The following is a 23,404-nucleotide window of genomic DNA, read 5'->3' as shown; positions in this document are numbered from 1 at the left end:
TTTCTCGAACTGCATGCTTAAAACAAAACATACAGCTCATTTAAAAAAAAAAAGTTAATTATCCTCGGTGGCCAAATCATGCTCTCTGGTGTAGTATTTTGAATGATTTAATTTATTTCTGTATAGGCACGAGTACTTAGCTCTCTCATTTTGGCAAATGTAATTAATTTTACTGGATTCCAAGCTTGCATCAGCTGGTCTTGGAGCTTGTTGCTTTGTTCTAGAGGCTCATTTAGCATACCAGCCTATTTTAATCTATTCATTCGTTGTTTCATTAGGGCAATTTGTATCTTGCAGCAGAAGATGTATCCGTGATAATGGTCATATTTCACCGGCCCCTTTGCATTAATACTCAAGACAGCTTGAACTAAATCTCTGGTGTTCAATACATTTCGTGTGCGTGCACATTGCATGCTTCCCAAAAGGGAATGTTGTTCTGACTTAAGCTGGTGATAAAATTGTCAACTTTACGAGACCTTAACAGTCCACAAATATGCATTACCTTAACTTGAATGCATGCAGTGCATCGGACTCTAAATGTATGCAATGATAGCTGGGTCCTTCACATTAGCCATTTTCCCATTAATCCTCAGAAATTCCATAAAGTGTAGTGCCATCTGGAAATGGATCCCACACCCACAACCTCCCGCTCCATCACAAGAGAATGTGATTAATGTGTGCAACGTGGATCTTTGTGCCTGGGTCAGTATTTCAACCTTGACACAGTCAGCAAAGATCAGGATTTATAATTGACCCCAGATATAGTCCTGGCCCTGTCAGTGGAAAACAAATGGTAATGGTGTTAAAAGTGATGGATAGTGTAACCTTACTCCTTACTAAACAGCCAGTTGTTTCAGTACAATACCATGACAACACTGCAGCACACTGTTCCCAGGTGAAATCAAATTCATGGCTAAGTAGCACACTAGAAACTGTAACAAAGCATGGGAAAACTATCCTCATACTTCCGAGACGCCACTCTCACACGACTCCTGGTTCAACTCCAATAGCCCAAAGGGACATCCTACTACGGACACCAATTACCAGGAGGCACAAAGTACCCACACTGGATAGAACTGCTAAACGACCTATGTTGAACAATGATTGATAACCCAATGAAACAGATATTTTCAATTGAGCTCCATTCTCCTGAGGGCCTGATGTCCAAAAGTTCCAACTCAAGACTATCAGTCATAGCACCACACTATGGGGGCGGAAGAAGCGGAACACCAAAGTCGAGGTGGGTGCAATCTTGCCTGGCTACCCAAACACCTTGCTTCGGCCAAACGCTAGGCCCATGGACGTTAGTTTTTTCGGTCTGGATCTGAGTACCTTCTCAAAGATATCTAGAAGGAAACCATTTCTAACCATTCTGATTGGAACCAGAACCTGATGGGTTGGCCCAGAGCCAGAACATACATGGGTAATTCAAAGCAGCAATACTCTGATTAGTTAGAGATGAGTCGTCAGATCAGTTTGAGTCGTCAGGTATTGTTCAATCATAGTGGTGAGCAGTGGTACTACACCCAGCACTGCCAAAATAGCATTTCAATAGGGAATACTACTGGAATTAAACTAATTCTTCTCCACCATGATAATACACTCAAAAGTGCTTACTGTTGCACATTCTTTCACATACACAGACAGCCAGGCATTTCCTAACGGTATTAACATTGACTTTGCTAAAAGGAAATGCATATCAGCACATTCTGGGTCTCCTCCAGAGCTCTTGCATGAATACGCAAACAGCATGAGGAAACTGATGGATGGGGATACCGGAGGATAGACAACATGAGGGGAGACTAACACAAACAGAGGAAACTGATGGATGGGGATACCGGAGGATAGACAACATGAGGGGAGACTAACACAAACAGCTGGCAGACTGTATAGCCTAACATAACTGAGAGCAGCTTTATAACTTTTATTACACTGTTATTTACAAGGTTGCCAAATACCCATTGGAGCTTACATCTCATACCATCTTAATACCCTATACAGTGCTAGTCAAAAAGGTTTAGACACCTACTCAGTCAAGGGTTTCATTTTATTTTTACTTTGTAGAATAATAGTGAAGACAAACTATGAAATAAGACATGGAATAATGTAGTAAAAATATATAGAATTCTCAATAAAATTAAAATTATATTTTATATTTCAGATTCTTTAAAGTAACCACCCTTTGCCTTGACAGCTTTTCACACTCTTGGCATTTTTTCAATCAGCTTCATGAGGAATGCTTTTCCAACAGTCTTGAAGGAGTTCCCACATATGCTGAGCACTTGTTGGCTGCTTTTCCTTCACTCTGGGATCCAACTCATCACGAACCATCTCAATTGGGTTGTGGTGGGGTGATTGTGGAGGCCAGGTCATCTGATGCAGCACTCCATCACTCTCCTTCTTGGTAAAATAGCACTTCCACAGCCTGGAGGTGTGTTGGGTCATTGTCGAGTTGAAAAACAAAATTATATCCCATTTGGTTTGCGCTTAGTGGGACTGGCATATCGCTGCAGAATGCTAAGGTAGCCATGCTGGTTTAGTGTGCCTTGAATTCTAAATAAATCACTGACAGTGTCACCAGCAAAGCACCATCACACCTCCATCCTTCACGGTGGGAACCACACATGCAGAGATCATCCGTTCAACTACTCCGCGTCTCACAAAGACACGGCGGTTGAAACCAAAAATCAAACATTTGGAATCCTCAGACCAAAGGACAGATTTCCACCAGTCTAATTTCCATTGCTCGTGCTTCTTGGCCCAAGCAAGTCTCTTCTGCTTATTAATGTCCTTAAGTAGTGGTTTCTTTGCAGCAATTCAACTAGGAAGGCCTGATACACGCAGTCTCCTCTGAACAGTTGATGTTGAGATGTCTGTTACTTGAACTCTGAAGTATTTCATTGGGATACACTTTCTGAGGCTGGTAACTTTAATGAACTTATCCCCTGCAGCAAAGGTAACTCTGAGTCTTCCTTTCCTGTGGCCTCCTAATGAGAGCCAGTTTCATCATAGCGCTTGATGGTTTTTGTGACTGCACTTGAAGAAACTTTCAAACTTAACATTTTACATACTAAGACATGAAGATCAGTCAAAGTAATGGACTACTGTTTGTCTTTCCTTATTTGAGCTGTTCTTGCCATAATATGGACTTGGTCTTTTACCAAATAGGTCCATCTTCTGTATACCACCCCCTACCTTGTCACAACACAACTGATTGGCTCAAACGCATTAAAGAAGGAAAGAGATTCCACTAGGCACATCTGTTAACTGAAATGCATTCCAGGTGAATACCTCATGAAGCTGGTTGAGAGAATGCCAAGAGTGTGCAAAGCTGACATCAAGGCAAAGGGTGGCTACTTTGAAGAATCTAAAATACCATTTTATGGTTACTACATGATTCCATATGTATGACTTCATAGTTGTGATGTCTTCACTATTATTCTACAATGTAGAAAACAGTCAAAAATAAAGAAAAACCCTTGAATGACAATGTGTCCAAACTTTTGACTGGTACTGTATATACAAAAGTATGGACACCCCTTCAAATAAATGGATTCGGCTATTTCAGCAATACCCATTGCTGACAGGTGTATAAAATCAAGCACACAGCCATCTCCATAGACAAACATTGGCAGTAGAATAGGATGCCACCTTTCCAACAAGTCAGTTCATCAAATTTATGCTCTGCTAGAGCTGCCCAGGTCATCTGTAAGTGCTGTTATTGTGAAGTGGAAACATATAGGTGCAAGAACGGCTCAGCCGCGAAATGGTAGGCCACACAAGCTCACAGAACGGGACCACCGAGTGCTGAAGCGGGTAAAAATTGTCTGTCCTCAGTTGCAACATTCACTACCGAGTTCCAAACTGCCTCTGGAAGCAACGTCACCACAAGAACCATTCATCGGGAGCTTCCTGAAATGGGTTTTCATGGCCGAGCAGCCGCACACAAGCCTAAGTCCACCATGCACAATGCCAAACTGACAGACGAATCCGGGTTCGGTGGATGCTAGGAAAATGCTACTTTCCCCAATGCATAGTGCCAACTGTAACGTAATAATGGTCTGGGGATGTTTTTCATGGTTTTGACTCAGCCCCTTAGATCTAGGTAACGGAAATCTTAACGCTAGAGCATTCTAGACAATTCTGTGCTTCCAATTTTGTGGCAACACTTTGGGTAGGGGAAGGCACTTTTCTGTTTCAGCATGACAATCCCCACGTGCACAAAGCGAGGTCCATACAGAAATGGTTTGTCGAGATTGGTGTGGAAGAACTTGACTGGCTTGCACAGAGCCCTGACCTCTACCCCAACATTTTTGGGATGAATTGGTATGCAGACTGCGAGCCAGGCCTAAAATCGCCCAACATAAGTGTACTCAAATAAATAAACATCATCAATCTACACACAAATCTGGGGAAGGGTACCAAAACATTTCTGCAGCATCGAAGGTCCCCAAGAACATAGTGGCCTCCATCATTCTTAAATGGAAGTAGTTTGGAACCGCCAAGACTCTTCCTAGAGCTGGCCGCACGGCCAAAATGAGCAATCGGGGGAGAAGGGCCTTGGTGAGGGAGGTGACCAAGAACTCGATGGTCGCTCTGAAAGAGCTCCAGAGCTTCTCTGTGGAAATGGGAGTACCTTCCAGAAGAACAACCATCTCTGCAGCACTCCACCAATCAGGCCTTTATGGTAGAGTGGCCAGACGGAAGCCACTCTTCAGTAAAAAGGCACATGACTGTGTGGCCATGTACGCATCCAACTCAAATCATCAAGTTTGCAGACGACACAACAGTAGTGGGCTTGATTACCAACAACGACGAGACAACCTACAGCGAGGAGCTGAGGGCACTTGGAGTGTGGTGTCAGGAAAATAACCTCTCACTCAACGTCAACAAAACAAAAAGGAGATGATCGTGGACTTCAGGAAACAGCAGAGGGTGCACCCCTCTATCCACATCAATGCGACAGCAGTGGAGAAGGTGGAAAGTTAAGTTCCTCTGCGTACACATCACTGACAAACTGAAATGGTCCACCCACACAGACAGTGTGGTGAAGGAGCAGCAACAGCACCTCTTCAACCTCAGAAGGTTGAAGAAATTTGGCTTGTCGCCCAAAATCCTGACCAACTTTTACAGATGCACAATCGAGAGCATCCTGTACGGCAAATGCCCCACCCTCAACAGCAAGGCTCTCCAGAAGGTGGTGCGGTCTGCACAATGCATCACTACCTGCCCTACATGACACCTACAGCACCCGTTGTCACAGGAAGGCCAAAAAGATTGTCAAGGACAACAACCACCTGAGCCACTGCCTGTTCAAAACGCTACTATCCAGAAGGCGAGGTCAGGACAGGTGCATTAAAGCTGGGACCGGGAGACTGAAAAACAGCTTCTATCTCAAGGCCATCAGACTGCTAAACAGCAATCACTAACTTAGAGGCTGCTGCCCACATTGAGACCCACTCACTGGCCACTTTAATAAATGGATCACGAGTCACTTTAAACAATGCCACTTTACATATCTTACATTATTCATATCATATGTATATACTGTATTTTATACCATCTAGTGCACCTTTGCTTGGCCATCGCTCATCCATATATTTATATGTACATATTCTCATTCACCCCTTTAGATTTGTGTGTATTAGGTAGTTGTTGTGGAATTGTAAGATGACTTGTTAGATTTTACTGCAGTCGGAACTAGAAGCACAAGCATTTCGCTACACATGCATTAACATCTGCTAACCAAGATGAACAGAGCAAAATACAGAGAGATCCTTGATGAAAACCTGCTCTAGAGCACTCAGGACCTCAGACTGGGACAAAGGTTCACCTTCCGACGGGACAGCAACCATAAGCACACAGCCAAGAAAATGCAGGAGTGGCTTTGGGACAAGTCTCTGAATGTCCTTGAGTGGCCCAGCCAGAGGCCGGGCTTGAACCTGAACGAATATCTCTGGAGAGACCTGAAAATAGCTGTACAGCGGCACTCTCCATCCAACCTGACAGAGCTTGAGAGGATCTGCAGAGAAGAAAATGGGAGAAACTCCCCAAATACAGATGTGCCAAACTTGTAGCATCATACCCAAGAAGACTGTAATCACTGGTGCTTCAACAAAGTACTGAGTAAAGGGTCTGAATACTTATGTAAATGTGATATTTTCTTTATACATTTTCAAACATTTCAAAATACCTGTTTTTTCTTTGTCATTATGGGGTATCGTGTGTAGATTGATAGGGGAAAACAATTTATAATCAATTTTAGAATAAGGCTGTAACGTAACAAAATATGGGTCTGAATACTTTCCGAATGCACTGTATTTGAAATAAGAATGTGAAGCATATGAAAACAGAGTTAAAATTAAAAGTGCAGCATCTTATGCAACGGAAAACATTTGTTCATCCAGTTGTTTTTAAATGGTTTCTCCTCAGCTCTGTACCATCCCCATGGAAACCAGCCTTGAGCTCCGGCACACTGAGGACTCGTTCAAGTTCAAAGAAGAAAACATTTTGAGTTGTGGTAAAACAGTAACTCTGAAAAAGCTTGGCTTACCACACAATACAAAGAGCATACTTAAGTCAGACTCAACAGCTTAGCTTCCAGCCCACAGTATACATTTGATAACTGCACCTTTAGTAGATGGCCCCCCGAATGTTACAACTATCCAGCTTCCCAATTGGACCCAATGGCAGTATCAGAAACGTCTTGGCTGGCTTGGAAATTGGCAATGGTACCTCCCGGAGTCTTTGCATTAGGTTTGACCCAGAGGCCTTGGGATACATTAATCGTGCAAGTAATGAGGGGCATGTGACGTGGAAGGTAATTTCACAGTGTCTGTGTGTATAACAGCCCAGTTTCTCTGAAAGCTGCACTCTGAGCATTGGGACCTTATAGACTGGGGAGCCGTAATAGAGGGGCAACGCATTCATCCTAAAGCACATGCAGGCCCTCTCTCAGGGTGATGGTGTGGTGCACAATTGGAGGATTTAGACACCCAAATATGTGCATACGTGTGAGACAAACATGAAAACTAAGCATTCAGTACAATACTCGTGCACATTCACACACCTACAATATAGCAATGGACATTGACATGATCACCCAAACACAGTGCAAACTTGGCACAGACCAGGTCTCAGAGATGCTCACAAGAACACAGCATAGCCAGGTATATACTGTACATAGCCTACAATGTTTATGCTCTTAGACACAGGGATGTGAGTGGCAGAACTAGTAATTACAACAACACAGTCTCCCACTGACAGACTGCCTCTTGTGCATTCCTTGCCATTTTTGAACTCTTAGGCATGGGAGGATTTTCCAAACTATCACATCTATTGTGCATGACAAAATACGACTTGCTGGTGGAAAACATGTCAAAAGGACATTTTCTGGCTAGGGCATACTTTCTGACATTCATTTTTCAGCTTCCCAAATTTGTGAAAATGTGCCATTCTTGGCCGCTAGATGAAAATCAGTCTCGACTGAAAGTACGTCTGGAAATCCTGTACGTGAACCCAAATGTCACACAAACTATGTCCAATGTTAGAACTATGTTAGAACTGCAATTTAAGGCCATGAGATCTGTGGTGAAGGGAAAATATATTGTTGGCTTTTCCAGCTTATAGACAGTGTTACATGTACTGGTACAGTAGGCTTTACTTGGTCCATTGACACATCAAATGTCAAGAAGAAGTGGGCTATACTAGCAGAAAAGCATTGAAAAGTGGCACACAACATAACATAATAGTACAGTAACCCCAGGAAAAGCTTTCAACTTGGTTGCTCTCATTATTTTCAAGTAGCAGGCAGGTAGGCACACTACTGCGATGATTCAGGTAGTTTCAATAGGCTAGCATTATTTTACTTTGACAGAAGAAAACAACATGCTCCAGTGAATGGTCCTGACTCTGGCGCTTGCAACGCCAGGGTTGTGGAGTTTGATTCCCATGGGGGACCAGTACAACAACAAAAAGCATGAAAGTACACACTTACTACTACTGTAAGTCGCTCTGGATAAGAGTGTCTGCTGAATGACCAAAATGTGAATCTGAGATTTGGAATGCGATTTCATATTAACTTCAGCCGGTGCTCAGTGTAGCTTAGCCGTCTTGTTTCCATGTTTCCTCGGATCTTGTCTCATCACTCCCAACGGGCTGTGGAGTCATGCGTCCTCCGAAACATGACCCTCCGGAAGCCAGCCGCACCAATGGAAATGCTGTTCAGCTGGTGACTGAGGGGGTGATGAGCCAAGTGAATCCCCTCCGGCCAAACACTCCCTAAACCCAGATGTCCTATCGGACTCCCGGCCACGGCTTGTTGTGGTAGAGCCCGGGATTGAACCTGGGTGTTTAGTCACGCCTCTGGCACTGAGATGCAGTGCATTAGACTGCTGCGTCACTCGGGAGGCCCCTTAAATCCCTTTTTAAATTGAATATGGAACAGTTACCTTGAACTCCAAATAACCAAATTTGCCTCCAATACATAAAAAGTCATTTTTGAAATACAGAAGTATTTTGTTCTTGTGGAAGAACCATCTCGAAACCCAACTCCTTGTGGAGTTTTACACAGACATATTTGTCAACCATACATCTGCTTGAAGTATACTACAAGCTAACCTTTTGAAAAGAGGTAGAGCGTTTGTGTATATGCATTCACTCAGGTTGTGGTGAGAAAGGTCACATCTCCTTCGAAAAACACTTTTGGTTTTGAATCAATAACCAGGTACCTGGCAGTCATCATACACTGTATCACTTCTAAACAAAATCTTTGTGCTATAGGCTTAAAAATGACGTTTGGATTCTTGCTTGAACAGTCGCCAAGCTTATAAACTCAGCAAAAAAAGAAATGTCCTCGCACTGTCAACTGCGTTTATTTTCAGCAAACTTAAAGTGTAAATATTTGTATGAACACAACAAGATTCAACAACTGAGACAAACTGAACAAGTTCCACAGACATGTGACTAACATAAATGGAATAATGTGTCCCTGAACAAAGGGGGGTCAAAATCAAAATTAACAGTCAGTATCTGGTGTGGCCACCAGCTGCATTAAGTACTACAGTGCATCTCCTCCTCATGGACTGCACTAGATTTGCCAGTTCTTGCGGAGGAGGAGGATGTCTTCCCTGTAACGCACAGCATTAAGATTGCTCAATCCGATGATGCTGTGACACACCGCTCCAGACCATGACGGACCCACCTCCAAATCGATCCCGCTCCAGAGTACAGGCCTCGGTGTAACGCTCATTCCTTTGACGATAAATGCGAATCCGACCATCATCCCACTGGTGAGACAGAACCGTGACTCATCAGTAAAGAGCACTTTTTGCCAGTCCCGTCTGGTCCAGCGAAAGTGGGTTTGTGCTAGAGGTCGACCGATTATGATGTTTCAACGCCGATACCGATTATTGGAGGACCAAAAAAAGTCGATACCGATTAAAAATTGGCCGATTTTTAAAAATGTATTTGTAATAATGACAATTACAACAATACTGAATGAACACTTATTTTAACTTAATATAATACATCAATAAAATCAATTTAGCCTCAAGTAAATAATGAAACATGTTCAATTTGGTTCAAATAATGCAAAAACAAAGTGTTGGAGAAGAAAGTAAAAGTGCAGTATGTGCTATGTAAGAAAGCTAACGTTTCAGTTCCTTGCTCAGAACATGAGAACATATGAAAGCTGGTGGTTCCTTTTAACATGAGTCTTCAATATTCCCAGGTAAGAAGTTTTAGGTTGTAGTTATTATAGGACTATTTCCCTCTATACCATTTGTATTTCATTAACCTTTGACTATTGGATGTTTTTATAGGCACTTTAGTATTGCCAGTGTAACAGTATAGCTTCTGTCACTCTCCTCGCTCCTCCCTGGGCTCGAACCAGCAACACAACGACAATTAGCGCGCGCTAACTAGCTAGCAATTTCACTTGGTTACACGAGCCTCATCTCGGGAGTTGATAAGCTTGAAGTCATAAACAGCGCAATGCTTGACGCACAACGAAGAGCTGCTGTCAAAACGCACGCAAGTGCTGTTTGAATGAATGTTTACGCGCCTGCTTCTGCCTACCACCACTCAGTCAGATACTTGTATGCTCAGGCAGATTATATGCAACGCAGGACACGCCAGATAATATCTAGTAATATCATCAACCATGTGTAGTTAACTAGTGATTATGATTGATTGTTTTTTTATAAAGGTAAGTTTAATACTACCTCGCAACTTACCTTGGCTTACTGCATTCGCATAACAGGCAGTCTCCTTGTGGAGTGCAACAAGAGAGAGGCAGGTCGTTATTGCGTTGGACTCGTTAACTGTAAGGTTGCAAGATTGGGTCCCCCGAGCTGACAAGGTGAAAATCTGTCGTTCTACCCCTTAACAAGGCAGTTAAACCACCGTTCCTAGGCCATCATTGAAAATAATAATGTGTTCTTAACTGACTTGTCTAGTTAAATAAAGGTATAAAAAAAGGCAAATCGGCGCCCAAAAATACCGATTTCCGATTGTTATGAAAACTTGAAATCGGCCCTAATTAATCAGCCATTCCGATTAATCGGTCGACCTCTAGTTTGTGCCCATAGGCGACGTTGTTGCCGGTGATGTCTGGTGAGGATCTGCCTTACAACAGGTCTACAAGCCCTCAGTCCAGCCTCTCAGCCTATTGCGGACTGTCTGAGCACTGATGTGCGTTCCTGGTGTAACTCAGGCAGTTGTTGCCATCCTGTACCTGTCCCGCAGGTGTGATGTTCGGCTGTACCGATCCTGTGCAGGTGTTGCTACACGTGGTCTCTCCGTAGCTGTCTGGATTTTTACAAATTATCTTTGAAAGACAGGGTCCAGAAAAGGGAGATTTATTTTCTTTTGCTGAGTTTATCTGGTTGGGATCTTTGCAAAATATCTATTTTGGATGTAGCAGTTGTAGCTAGAATGCTAACGCTCATTGATATAGGCTGTAGGAAAGGTTGCCAAAGAGCCATTTGTTTTTTAAAGTATAATGCAGTCGATTTGCGATGATGACATAAACATATTAAGCAGGACATTCATATGAGCCTTAAAATCCAATTATATTCCAAAAGTAATGTGAAATGCACTTATAAGCAACATAAATTAGGCTTTTTTTGCTGGCATTCTATTAGAACTCTCCCTCGTTCTGCCACCAACATTTAAATCGTCCTATTGCGGCAATGTTTGCAAACACAGAAAGGGGTCTAAGTAGAACGGATATATGCTCTAGCACACTACCTTCCTTTAGCTCATCTCTGCAGTCCTATATAGATACAGTGACGTTTCACCATGAATAATACCAGCTTTTTCCTGGGTGTGTAAACTCCCACAGGAAATTTAAAAACGGTCCATTTGTCATTTTTTGTGAATTTGCCTCAACTGTTCCAGTTTTAAAAAGGCACACATAGCTAACATGCAATTCAACAATTGTAGCAAGAAGTGTTTAAGTGGCCAACTAGGTACTTTACCATAAACTCTCTCTTTCCTCAAGTTCTCTGTCCAAAAGAAATAAACTCAGTTTGAGGAGCCCTTCAAAACAACCTGCCATACATCCAGTTTCCTCATGATCGGTCACTGTCTAAACTTTCACACGCATAATTTCACAATTCTGACAAGTGTTCAGTGGTTTTCAAATAAGCCACTGACCTCAAGGGAAATAAATCAACCCGGTCTCAGATAATTTCATATTATTCTGTACGTAAATCCAAGACACTCCATTTACTATGATGTTACCATAAAAAAACATGTATTACATATAATACATAATTATTTGAATTTGCTAAATGAAGTCATGGCCAAAGGTTTTGAGAATGACACAAATATACATCTTCACAAAGTCTGCTGCCTCAGTGTCTTTAGATATTTTTTGTCAGATGTTACTGTGGAATACTGAAGTATAATTACAAGCATTTCATAGGTATCAAAGGCTTTTATTGACAATTACATGAAGTTGATGCAAAGAGTCAATATTTGCAGTGTTGACCCTTTTTTTCAAGACTTCTGCAATCTGCCCTGGCATGCTATCAATTAACTTTTGGGCCACATCCTGACTGATGGCAGCCCATTCTTGCATAATCAATGCTTGGAGTTGTGGGTTTTTGATTGTCCACCCGCCTCTTGAGGATTGATCACAAGTTTTCAATGGGATTAATTAAGGTCTGGGGAGTTTCCTGGCCATGGACCCAAAATATCGATGTTTTGTTCCCCAAGCCACTTAGTTATCACTTTTGCCTTATGGCAAGGTGCTCCATCATGCTGGAAAAGGCATTGTTCGTCACCAAACTGTTCCTGGATGGTTGGGAGAAGATGCTCTCAGAGGATGTGTTGGTACCATTCTTTATTCATTGCTGTATTCTTAGGCACAATTGTGATTGAGCCCACTCCCTTGGCTGAGAAGCAACCCCACACATGAATGGTCTCAGGATGCTTTACTGTTGGCATGACACAGGACTGATGGTAGCACTCACCTTTGTCTTCTCCGTACAAACTTTTTTCCGGATGCCCCAAACAATCGGAAAGCGGATTCATCAGAGAAAATGACTTTACCCCAGTCCTCAGCAGTCCAATCCCTGTTCCTTTTGCAGAATATTAGTCTGTCCTTGATGTTTTTCCTGGAGATAAGTGGCTTCTTTGCTGCCCTTCTTGACACCAAGCCATCCTCCAAAAGTCTTCACCTCACTGTGCGTGCAGATGCACTCACACCTGCCTGCTGCCATTCCTGAGCAAGTTCTGTACTGGTGGTGCTCCGATCCTGCAGCTGAAACAACTTTAGGAGACGGTCCTGGCGCTTGCCGGACTTTCTTGGGCGCCCTGAAGCCTTCTTCACAACAATTGAACCGCTCTCCTTGAAGTTCTTGATGATCCGATAAATGGTTGATTTAGGTGCAATCTTACTGGCAGCAATATCCTTGCCTGTGATGCCCTTTTTGTGCAAAGCAATGATGACGGCACGTGTTTCCTTTTAGGTAACCATGGTTGACAGAGGAAGAACAAGGATTCCAAGCGCCACCCTCCTTTTGAATCTTCCAGTCTGTTATTCGAACTCAATCAGCATGACGGAGTGATCTCCAGCCTTGTCCTCATCAACACTCACACATGTGTTAACGAGAGACTCACAGACATGATGTCAGCTGGTCCTTTTGTGGCAGGGCTGAAATGCAGTGGACATGTTTTTTTGGGGATTCAGTTAATGTGCATGGCAAAGAGGGACTTTGCAATGAATTGCAATTCATCTGATCACTCTTCATAACATTCTGGAGTATATGCAAATTGCCATCATACAAACTGAGGCAGCAGACTTTGTGAAAAGTAATATTTGTTGCATTCACATAACTTTTGGCCACGACTGTATACATATGCTGTATGCAATTTTTCAAAACGTATGATATGTGACGATTTCTAGCTAGCTCGCTAATGTTAGCTAGGCTAAGGGTTAGAATTAAGTTTAGCTGAAATGGTTAAGGCTAGGGGAAGGGTTAGCTAACATGCTAAGTAGTTGAAAAGTTGCAAATTAGATAAAATGCTAAAGTTGTCCTTGATGAGATTCGAACTCGCAACCTTTGGGTGTCCACCCATCCATCCCGACCAATCACATTACTTTTGTTTTTTCCTTAACCCAGTCAACAAGGTGGGTTTGGGGCCTAATCCGTTTTAGACTTGGGGGACTCGCCATCGACTCGGACTCAGGGGGCTTCATACGGGCCGAGCACTTCCTGAGTCAAGCAGAAAAATTGTACGCTTGGTTCCGGCTAATGGTACTCGGGCCAAGTCCACTTCAGCATATCTGGCCTGATTAACCTTTTCAGAAGTAGAGCCATGAGGTTCTTTCGGCAGGTGATGCAAGAATAAAACAACTAATTAATGTAATAATTTCACCTCGAATTTGCTCAGTCATTTGCAAGCTAAAATTCGTCCCATTAGGCTATTAGATGGAGCCGGACCCTAAAGAATTTATGCTATAAAGGAATTTGATTTTACTACAGATTTTTTTGGAACCCCACTCACTAATTCTGTTAATTTCAGTCCTTCGGCCAATCCTGTCTTAATTATAATTATCTTAATTATAGGACGACTTGGGATACATGATCCACGACCGACAGCATATCTCAGGGTCATAGGCTATAGCCTATTTTTCTATGGTAGGCCTATCTGTAAACGCCGATACATCCTGCCAAAATACACCATATGAGTGGCCTAATGTAATTGTCTGGACCTGTCAAAAATAAACCCATAACTAATCTAAATGGTTGTATTTTAAAATACCTTTATTTTGGTATGAAACACAAAATGACGTTTGAGCGGTTATTCAAATTAGCCTACATCACGGCAGTTTACAGCCTAGACAATAATTGTGTCCTAACAATAATACATTCCTCATTGCACTGTTGTTGTAGCCTATGGCGTAGAATAATTGTATTTTCTGAAAATGTAGGCCTAGTTGATAATCTGCAACCTATGCTGAAGGAGTGATGCAGCCTACAACCATGCATGTTGAATTATTGCAGTAACCTATTAAACGGTTACAAATGTAGTCTATAGCCTATTAAAATAGATAAATAAATAACGACCATGACAGTCCATGGAAAAAATCCTGGCACTCAAAATGTTGTGGGTTCGATTCCCGGGGCCATGAACAGAAAATAAATGTATGCATATATACTGTCACTTTGGATAAAAGCATCTGCTTAATGTCACATTTATTATTTTTGCACACCTTATATGTGAGACATCAAACATTTTTTTTCTGTATGGAACCTTTGACAGTAGCTATGTCTGCGCATTCTGAGATGCCAGAAGAAAATAAAACTGCGTATCTAAACCAGGTAAATTATGAATTGTATCACCAGCTGTGTTACTTAGCCATAGTGTTTCTTTGTCATAACCCAAGGTTGCATGCCAAAGTTTTGCTGAACCTGAACATAAACTTTGTCTATGTTCATAATGATGATAATGGTTTATTTAGCTTCATGTGTACTATGGCAGCTAAACGCTGAATTACAGTAACACACATATACATACATTTATTATATAGTCCCAGTGGTTATTTGTAACGTTAGCTACTTGAATAATTTGGATCTAGGTAGTGGTCAATCACAAAACAATACATTGTTTTGAAAAACGATTCATGGTTTGGTTTCCCAAGTGGCGCAGCGTTCTAAGGCACTGCATCTCAGTGCTTGAGGCATCACAACAGACACCCTGGTTCAAAAGCAGGCTGTATCTCCTGGCCGTGATTGAGAGTCCCATAGGGTGGTGCACAATTGACCCAGCTCTGTCCCGGTTTGGCTGATGTAGGCCGTCATTGTAAATAAGTATTTGTTCTTAACTGACTTCCCTAGTTAAAAAGGTTCAATTTCTTTAAAATTACAACAACAACAAAATGGTTGACCCTATACAGTCATGTAGCATGCGCTCCAGCATGTAGCACATAGCACGCGCTCCAGCAGGTATATATCTCTCTGGTCACCCCCAAAACCAATTCTTTCTTTGGCCGCCTCTCCTTCCAGTTCTTTGCTGCCAATGACTGGAACGAACTACAAAAATCTCTGAAACTGGAAACACTTACCTCCCTCACTAGCTTTAAGCACCAACTGTCAGAGCAGCTCACAGATTACTGTACCTGTACATAGCCCACCTATAATTTAGCCCAAACAACTACCTCTTTCCCTACTGTATTTATGTTGCTCCTTTGCACCCCATTATTTTTCTTTGCACATTCCACTGCAAATCTACCATTCTAGTGTTTTACTTGCTATATTGTATTTACTTTGCCACCATGGCCTTTTTTTGCCTTTACCTCCCTTATCTCACCTCATTTGCTCACATCGTATATAGACTGTTTATACTGTATTATTGAATGTATGTTTGTTTTAGTCCATGTGTAACTCTGTGTCGTTGTATGTGTCGAACTGCTTTGCTTTATCTTGGCCAGGTCGCAATTGTAAATGAGAACTTGTTCTCAACTTGCCTACCTGGTTAAATAAAGGTGAAATAATTTTTTTTTAAATAAAATGGGTCAATCAGCTGCTGTCTTCTTTCATTGAAAAATAAATCTATAAAAAAACTATAAGTATAATGTTAAACATTCTATTGGTTCAATTATTAAATATTCTATTGGTTGAATTATTAGTGTTCCCAGCTGATCCCATTCCTCACTTGAACCCTGTGTAAAGTGATTTGCTTGACAATACACGTGTTCTTGTTTGTCTCTCCACCCTCAGCCTCTCTGATGGACTGTCTCCACCACCGTGCAACAAATACTCAAAATGTGAATCTGAAGGATGGCACCCTGAGCCTGAGATGGTGTGGCTGGACAGTAAAAGAGTCAATCTCAAATGTGAAAACTGTTCAAGGGTGTGTAGACTTTCACTAGTCACTGTATACCTATTGCTTCTCGAAGAAAATATGTTAATGCTTGTTGAGCTGAGGTCAACTGTTCTTCCCCATCAGAACCAAACATAGGATTAACTGAAAACAAACACTGTATAGCCTAAAAACTATAGTTTTTTATATAACGGATGGCCAGTCCTTGCATCCATAGCTTGCATCCATAGCTTCTATATGTTTATGGTCAGTGCTATCTGGGATCCTTAGGATATCCTTGTCCTAAACCACAACCCTTACACATAACCAAATCCCACAGGCCACCAGTTGCCCATCCCTGACCTAGAGTCTTGAAATTCTGTGCATAGGTGCCTCTTCTCACAAAGAACAAATTTGCCTCAAGGACCCACAAGGTCTGCCATGATGGATTTTCCGCCATTTGGAATTTTTTGAAAAACACTTAAAATGCCATCTCTTCCGGAACCACAGGGCCGATCTGGATGAAACTTGATATATGGCATCTAGGCACCAAGGGCTTTCAAAGCAATATTTTCCAGACTAGTATGTCAAACAACTGACCAATAAACATTCATGTCAGTGTGGTCTGGCACAAATGCATATACATCAGACAGATATTTGTATTGTAACCACTCTTGGTACACATAACCAAACCCTGTCAAGACTCAACATATGCAAGCACATTCAGATTGACCACATGGTGGCGCTACAACAGGCACATATATATTTTGATTTGATGAAAGTGAAAACCTCTGTGGTTTCTGTGTTGTGTTGATTTGCTTCCCATTTGAGGTCTGGACTGTTATCCATAGGATTTCTGTGTGGTGTCAAAATCTGACTAATTGTTGGAACTACTGCTTTTGCTCTTTTCTTCCCCTGTTATTCAAAAGGTGCTGTCAGGAGAAACACTTTCACATCCAAGGCTACAGATGGACAGCAAGGAAAGGGCAGATAGACCCAGAGAGACATGCATATAAGAGATGAACACTGACGCTTTATACATTATCTGGAAATAATGGACAACTTGGTACAACCCGTGTTTATTAGTTCCATATAATGTAGAGCGGAGGTGTTTATCCCGCTTATACCAGTTGCCAAAGAAAACAAGCACACATATACTGGTAAAATGTACATGTTTTCATTGAGATTTTGACAAGTAAATTCATACTATTTCATCCTTTCACTAAACCTGGTTGTTCGTTAAAACTGTTAGATTGCTAGAGAAGCGGATTTGTTGTTCATTCTATTTGTTTGATTACTATGCAGGCTGGCAATGTTCTTATCCCTTACTTGCTAGCTAGCCAACTACGGCTAACACAGTCACGTAAACTCTGCAGATAGAATAACATCAGAATTGAGTGGATTTTGGCCCTTGCTGAGCTGATTCTGGCCCTAAAATGGCAGCTTTGGCTCAGTTCAGGCTGCCAGATCTGGCCCAAATGACTCAGGCCTAGTCTGTACAGTCACTCATTTCGGACTCGGGCCGGATCCGGCTGCCAGACCCGGGCCAGCAGTTTTAGATCTGGTATGCCGGAATCAGGCCAGATGTGGGCCAGACGTTTGTGTTACCTGGGAAGTAACCATCGGTACCAAACCTTACATATCATACTAAAATGAATTGTCTCAGACTTACATCCAGAATAATACAAAATGCTCCGAGACCAGGTTAAATAAATAGACTAGGTTGTAGGGACAGTATCTGTGCGTTAGAGATATCGATGATGCGCACAGATACTGTAACAAGGGAAGGCCGACAAATGCTAAATCATGCATGAGCATTGTTATCCAATATGCACAGGCTCTGTAGTTGTCAAAATTACAACGTTTCCATTTTATAGGCTATGGCTGGGATCTAAATAGCAGTTCCCTCTGCTCACTTTTTATTTATTTAACTAGGCAGTTAAGAACAAATTCTTATTTACAATGACGGCCTAGGACCAACCTTTGGGTTACTAGTCCAGCGCTCCATCCATTAGGCAGGTATCCCTGCCACCTACTTAAGTAGGCTAACTGGGCTGCAACCTGTAGCCTTTAAAGCGGTTGTGACACATTATCAATCCACACAATACTGACTTTTGCAGTGCAAGGAGAGAGAACTAATAGCAAGCACCAAGGAACACACCATTAAAAAAACCAAACATTTTTGAATCAAATTAAAACCTTTATTTAACTAAGGCAAGTCAGTTAAGAACAAATTCTTATTTACAATGATGGCCTACCCCGGCCAAACCCTAACCAGGATGACGCTGGGCCAATTGTGCACCACCCTATGGGCCCTCCCAATCACGGCCGGTTGTGATACAGCCTGGAATCGAACCAGGGTCTGTAGTGAAGCCTCTAGCACTGAAATCGACAAAAAAATATCACCATGTAATTGGATTTAGGTTAAAAGTTGGGTAAAAAAAACGAAATTCCCTTTGTTTCACGTCAATTCAATGTCATCACATATATACAAAAAAATAATAACGTGGAACCAACGTTGATTCAACTCGTTTTTGCCCAGTGGGTAAGAACCTCATGATTGAAAGTTCTGCTTACCTGTTCTGCCATCCTTGAATTAAGTTTGTGTATTTGCTCAACACTCCTTCTAACTGACGCTTACACGCTTGCTGAAAATTCATACTGTTTCCTAAAAAACCTCCCCGACTCACTCCTCCACCGGCCCCGCTCCCAAGTGAAGCCGAGCCGGGGCTATGAGAACCAGCTCGTCCGATCTGTCTCGCCGAATACCCCTTGTCTGACGGCAGTGAAGCAGAGTTCGTTTTATTTGTCCCAGGATGCGGACTGCTGAGCATCTTCTCCATACTGACGACGCGATAAACGGAGTCGAGCAGGAAAATCGTGGGAAATTGTATGTCTACTGACCTAAATCGAAAGCATAAAATATGTAATATCCATGTTTCGCTGGTGATTTGAGCGTCCCTCTGCCCAAGAAACCAAGCATAATTCCCAGCAGTTGTATGAAGAGCACTGCTGTAGTTCCCTTTCTGAGGCGATAGAAGCACAGTGGCTCTAACGTTTTCGTGTTGTTGAGAAATCACAGTGCAGACACTCCCTCTCCTGACTCACTCGACCAACCCCCGGATATAACAATCCAATCTTATTACACATCATCATAGCCAAGAACACAGCTACAGAAACCCCCCAAATGTACGAATCCCCACCCCCAAAAAACAAACAGAATTATATAAATATTTTTGAGTAATCCCAATCAGCTATAAAACCCATTCACGTAGTATTCATCCACATGATGTAGGCCAATTAAAGTACACTAAATTAGGGGTATCAGACAGATCTGACAAATGGGGTGAACTAGATGGTAATTGTCCATGAAGAAAAAATGTGTGACATGCTTTAGCACTTTGAAAGTATTTTTGTAGTAGTGGTAGAAGTTTAAAACGTGTTGCTTAAGTGAAGTGGTGAAATATAGTCAAAGTTTAATATATAAAAATATCTGGTCTGATTATTTTGATAAACTACTATGTCAACCTTATTACTCTGGAGTTTGTGGCAGTTCCATCACACAATTCGTAACAAATAAGACTACTGCACTTTTACACACTCTTCTACTAGAAAACCACAGTATATGCAAGCTGTAATAATTACTCATAAGGAATTAGAGGTTTTAGGTATAGTAACCTCAATTCAACCAAACATTTATTTCTTAATCAAATGATAAAGCTGCTATAAAAAAAGTTAGGACTGGATGGGTAGATCAATAAATAGGATATATAAATGAATGAATAGATAAATAAAGTTAGAACACAGGATGAAAGACCTAATGGATGAAGGAATTCATTCAAATATATAGGACATTATGGAATATGGATGAATGGACATTTTTGGTCGAATGAGAGTTGTGAATGTGTTGTGTAAGTCAGTATTTATTTCTTTACTCCACACAAATAATGTTTGAAATAAAAAAACAAAGTCATCTCCAATCCTGTTTCCATGTTCTAGTCAAGGATTGTTTTATTTTTCTAGGTTCTAGTGGGTGGTGAGCATAGAATTGCACATCAGCGCCACCTGCTGGGTGGGGGTTTACTACTGTGAAAGGCAGCCTACACAGACGAGAAGGGATAAACTGCATCCCATTACCGTGACCGAAGTTAGGACTGGTGGGTGTGTCGAAAGGTAAGTTGTGGGCGTGCGGAAAGCAGTGGTTGCGGAAAATGCGCTCTGCTTGACGATTTTGATTGAGCTGTGTTTTTTTCTTAAGAATTGTACATTTTCACTTATAAAACAGATTTTGTGAAAAGTATAGACTTGTTTATTAGAAGTATATATGATGTGTGTACTGTTGCTCTATGCATTGTATGCGTGTGCTTACTGTAACTGTCACCCTGATATTGGCTCCTAGGCAGCAACTTCCCACACCTTTACCAAACAGTAGTGCTTGTCAAGTGGGAGCGAAAGGTGTCCACGTGTTGTTGACATTCATGTCCTCCCCATTGAGTAGTTGATGGTATGTACAGTATGTATCAAGGTGACATCTAGATGGTTATCAATATGAGTTATTTCTTGTGGTGGCTGCTATCCTACTTGAAATACAATTTTGATACCTAAAATCAATGATACCTAGTAGGAAGCACAACACCGGTGCAGCACATATAGATGAGAACATCTTTGGGTGCAGGGTGCACCGGTCGTCGGTTTGTCGTCTCGTCCTGGTACAGCACAATCAGCCACGCAAAGCGGTCTTGCCCTTACGAAAAAGCACTATAGCATTCCTATAAGCAACTATGTTTTTTATAATACCCTATAGTTATCTAATAGTATGCTAAAATAGATGATTTTGCTATTAAAATACTTTAGATTGATTATAGGAGTCTCTATAGTACGTATTTTTGACCTATAACTTCAAACTATCCAATAAGATTTCAATAGTATAAATATTATGCAGTATCTGTATAGTATTCTCATGAATTTAAATAGTGTTCCTGGATAATTTTCTATACTATTCCCCTGAAGTTATTGAACGCGTTCCTATAGGCTATTCCTGTCCGGTTTGTTATAGTATTCTAATTGAAGTACTGAAAATGATCCAAGACAAAACATTTCCTGCAAGCAAAAAAAGAAAGCCAAACAATATTTATTTTATATGCCAACATGGGTATAGACAGGTTACTTTTAAAGTAGTGTGAATGCTTGGGATGGATACTTTCAAAACATTACATCAATTAAAAACATGTTGCATCTTAGTAAAATCAGACAAGTAATATAAATGTTAATTGATTTTAATTGAAAAATACATATATTCCACTGAACATGTACAATGCAATATATAAGCGATGGTCCTTGCATCACTGGTGTACAGTGGAGAGAGGCCTGTAATTCTCATCATAGGTACACTTCAACTATGACAGACAAAATGAGGGAAAAAAATCCAGAAAATCACATTGTAGGATTTTTAATGAATTTATTTGCAAATTGTGGTGGAAAATAAGTATTGGGTCACCTACAAACTAGCAAGATTTCTGGCTCTCACAGACCTGTAACTTCTTCTTTAAGAGGCTCCTCTGTCCTCCACTCGTTACCTGTATTAATGGCACCTGTTTGAACTTATTATCAGCATAAAAGACACCTGTCCACAACCTCAAACAGTCACACTCCAAACTCCACTATGGCCAAGACCAAAGAGCTGTCAAAGGACACCAGAAACAAAATTGTAGACCTGTACCAGGCTGGGAAGACTGAATCTGCAATAGGTAAGTAGCTTGGTTTGAAGAAATCAACTGTGGGAGCAATTATTAGGAAATGGAAGACATACAAGACCAATGATAATCTCCCTCGATCTGGGGCTCCACGCAAGATCTCACCCCGTGGGGTCAAAATGATCACAAGAACAGTGAGCAAAAATCCCAGAACCACACGGGGGGACCTAGTCAATGACCTGCAGAGAGCTGGGACCAAAGTAACAAAGCCTACCATCAGTAACACACTACGCCGCCAGGGACTCAAATCCTGCAGTGCCAGACGTGTCCCCCTGCTTAAGCCAGTACATGTCCAGGCCCGTCTGAAGTTTGCTAGAGAGCATTTGGTTGATCCAGAAGAAGATTGGGAGAATGTCATATGAAACCAAAATATAACTTTTTGGTAAAAACTCAAATCGTCGTGTTTGGAGGACAAAGATTGCTGAGTTGCATCCAAAGAACATCGTCAGCAAGGGCATTGAAGATGAAACGTGGCTGGATCTTTCAGCATGACAATGATCCCAAACACACCACCCGGGCAACGAAGGAATGGCTTCGTAAGAAGCATTTCAAGGTCCTGGAGTGGCCTAGCCAGTCTCCAGATCTCAACCCCATAGAAAATCTTTGGAGGGAGTTGAAAGTCCGTGTTGCCCAGCAACAGCCCCAAAACATCACTGCTCTAGAGGAGATCTGCATGGAGGAATGGGCCAAAATACCAGAAACAGTGTGTGAAACCTTGTGAAGACTTACAGCAAACGTTTGACCTCTGTCATTGCCAACAAAGGGTATATAACAAAGTATTGAGATAAACTTTTGTTATTGACCAAATACTTATTTTCCACCATAATTCGCAAATAAATTCATTAAAAATCCTACAACGTGATTTTCTGGATTTCTTTTCTCATTTTGTCTGTCATTGTTGAAGTGTACCTACGATGAAAATTACAGGCCTCTCTCATCTTTTTAAGTGAGAGAACTTGCACAATTGGTGGCTGACTAAATACTTTTTTGCCCTACTGTATGTCCCTGATAAATGATAAATGAGTGATACTATTAGAATCACACCGATTCTGTGATCTCCAGCTATTGCTCAATTCCAGGGAAACTAAATGCATGCGTTTTAACTGGAAGCTGCACGTCCCTAACATATCCTCACACTGGACCTGAATTAAAGTATATTGATGCTTTTCTTGGCCAGGTCACCGTTGCAAATGAGAATCAGCTCTCATTATCAATCAGCTAAATAACATCAACCAGGTCTCTAAAAAAACACCCATAACGAATCTCTCTCATAAGTGTCTGGCAGAGGGACAAGCCAGCCATCCAAATAAATAAATGTACACTTTATATCCTCCAAA

At 41.5% G+C, this 23,404-nt stretch overlaps 1 protein-coding gene across 1 annotated transcript in view; it reads right to left on the bottom strand.

The window, feature by feature from the left end:
- The window catches only part of LOC135552398 (oxysterol-binding protein-related protein 10-like), a 146,418-nt gene extending 127,047 nt beyond the window's left edge, over nucleotides 1-19,371 (bottom strand). The window contains exon 1 of the mRNA XM_064983982.1: nucleotides 18,892-19,371. Coding sequence (XP_064840054.1) covers nucleotides 18,892-19,157 — 266 coding nt within the window. The 5' untranslated portion in view covers nucleotides 19,158-19,371. The remainder of the gene's footprint in view (nucleotides 1-18,891) is intronic.
- Nucleotides 19,372-23,404: the final 4,033 nt, after the last annotated feature.

Source organism: Oncorhynchus masou, chromosome 13 (genome assembly GCF_036934945.1).
Source record: "Oncorhynchus masou masou isolate Uvic2021 chromosome 13, UVic_Omas_1.1, whole genome shotgun sequence".
Classification (NCBI taxonomy): domain Eukaryota; kingdom Metazoa; phylum Chordata; class Actinopteri; order Salmoniformes; family Salmonidae; genus Oncorhynchus; species Oncorhynchus masou.
Note: the sequence above shows the minus strand (reverse complement) of the source record. Positions and strands in the feature narration are given on the sequence as shown.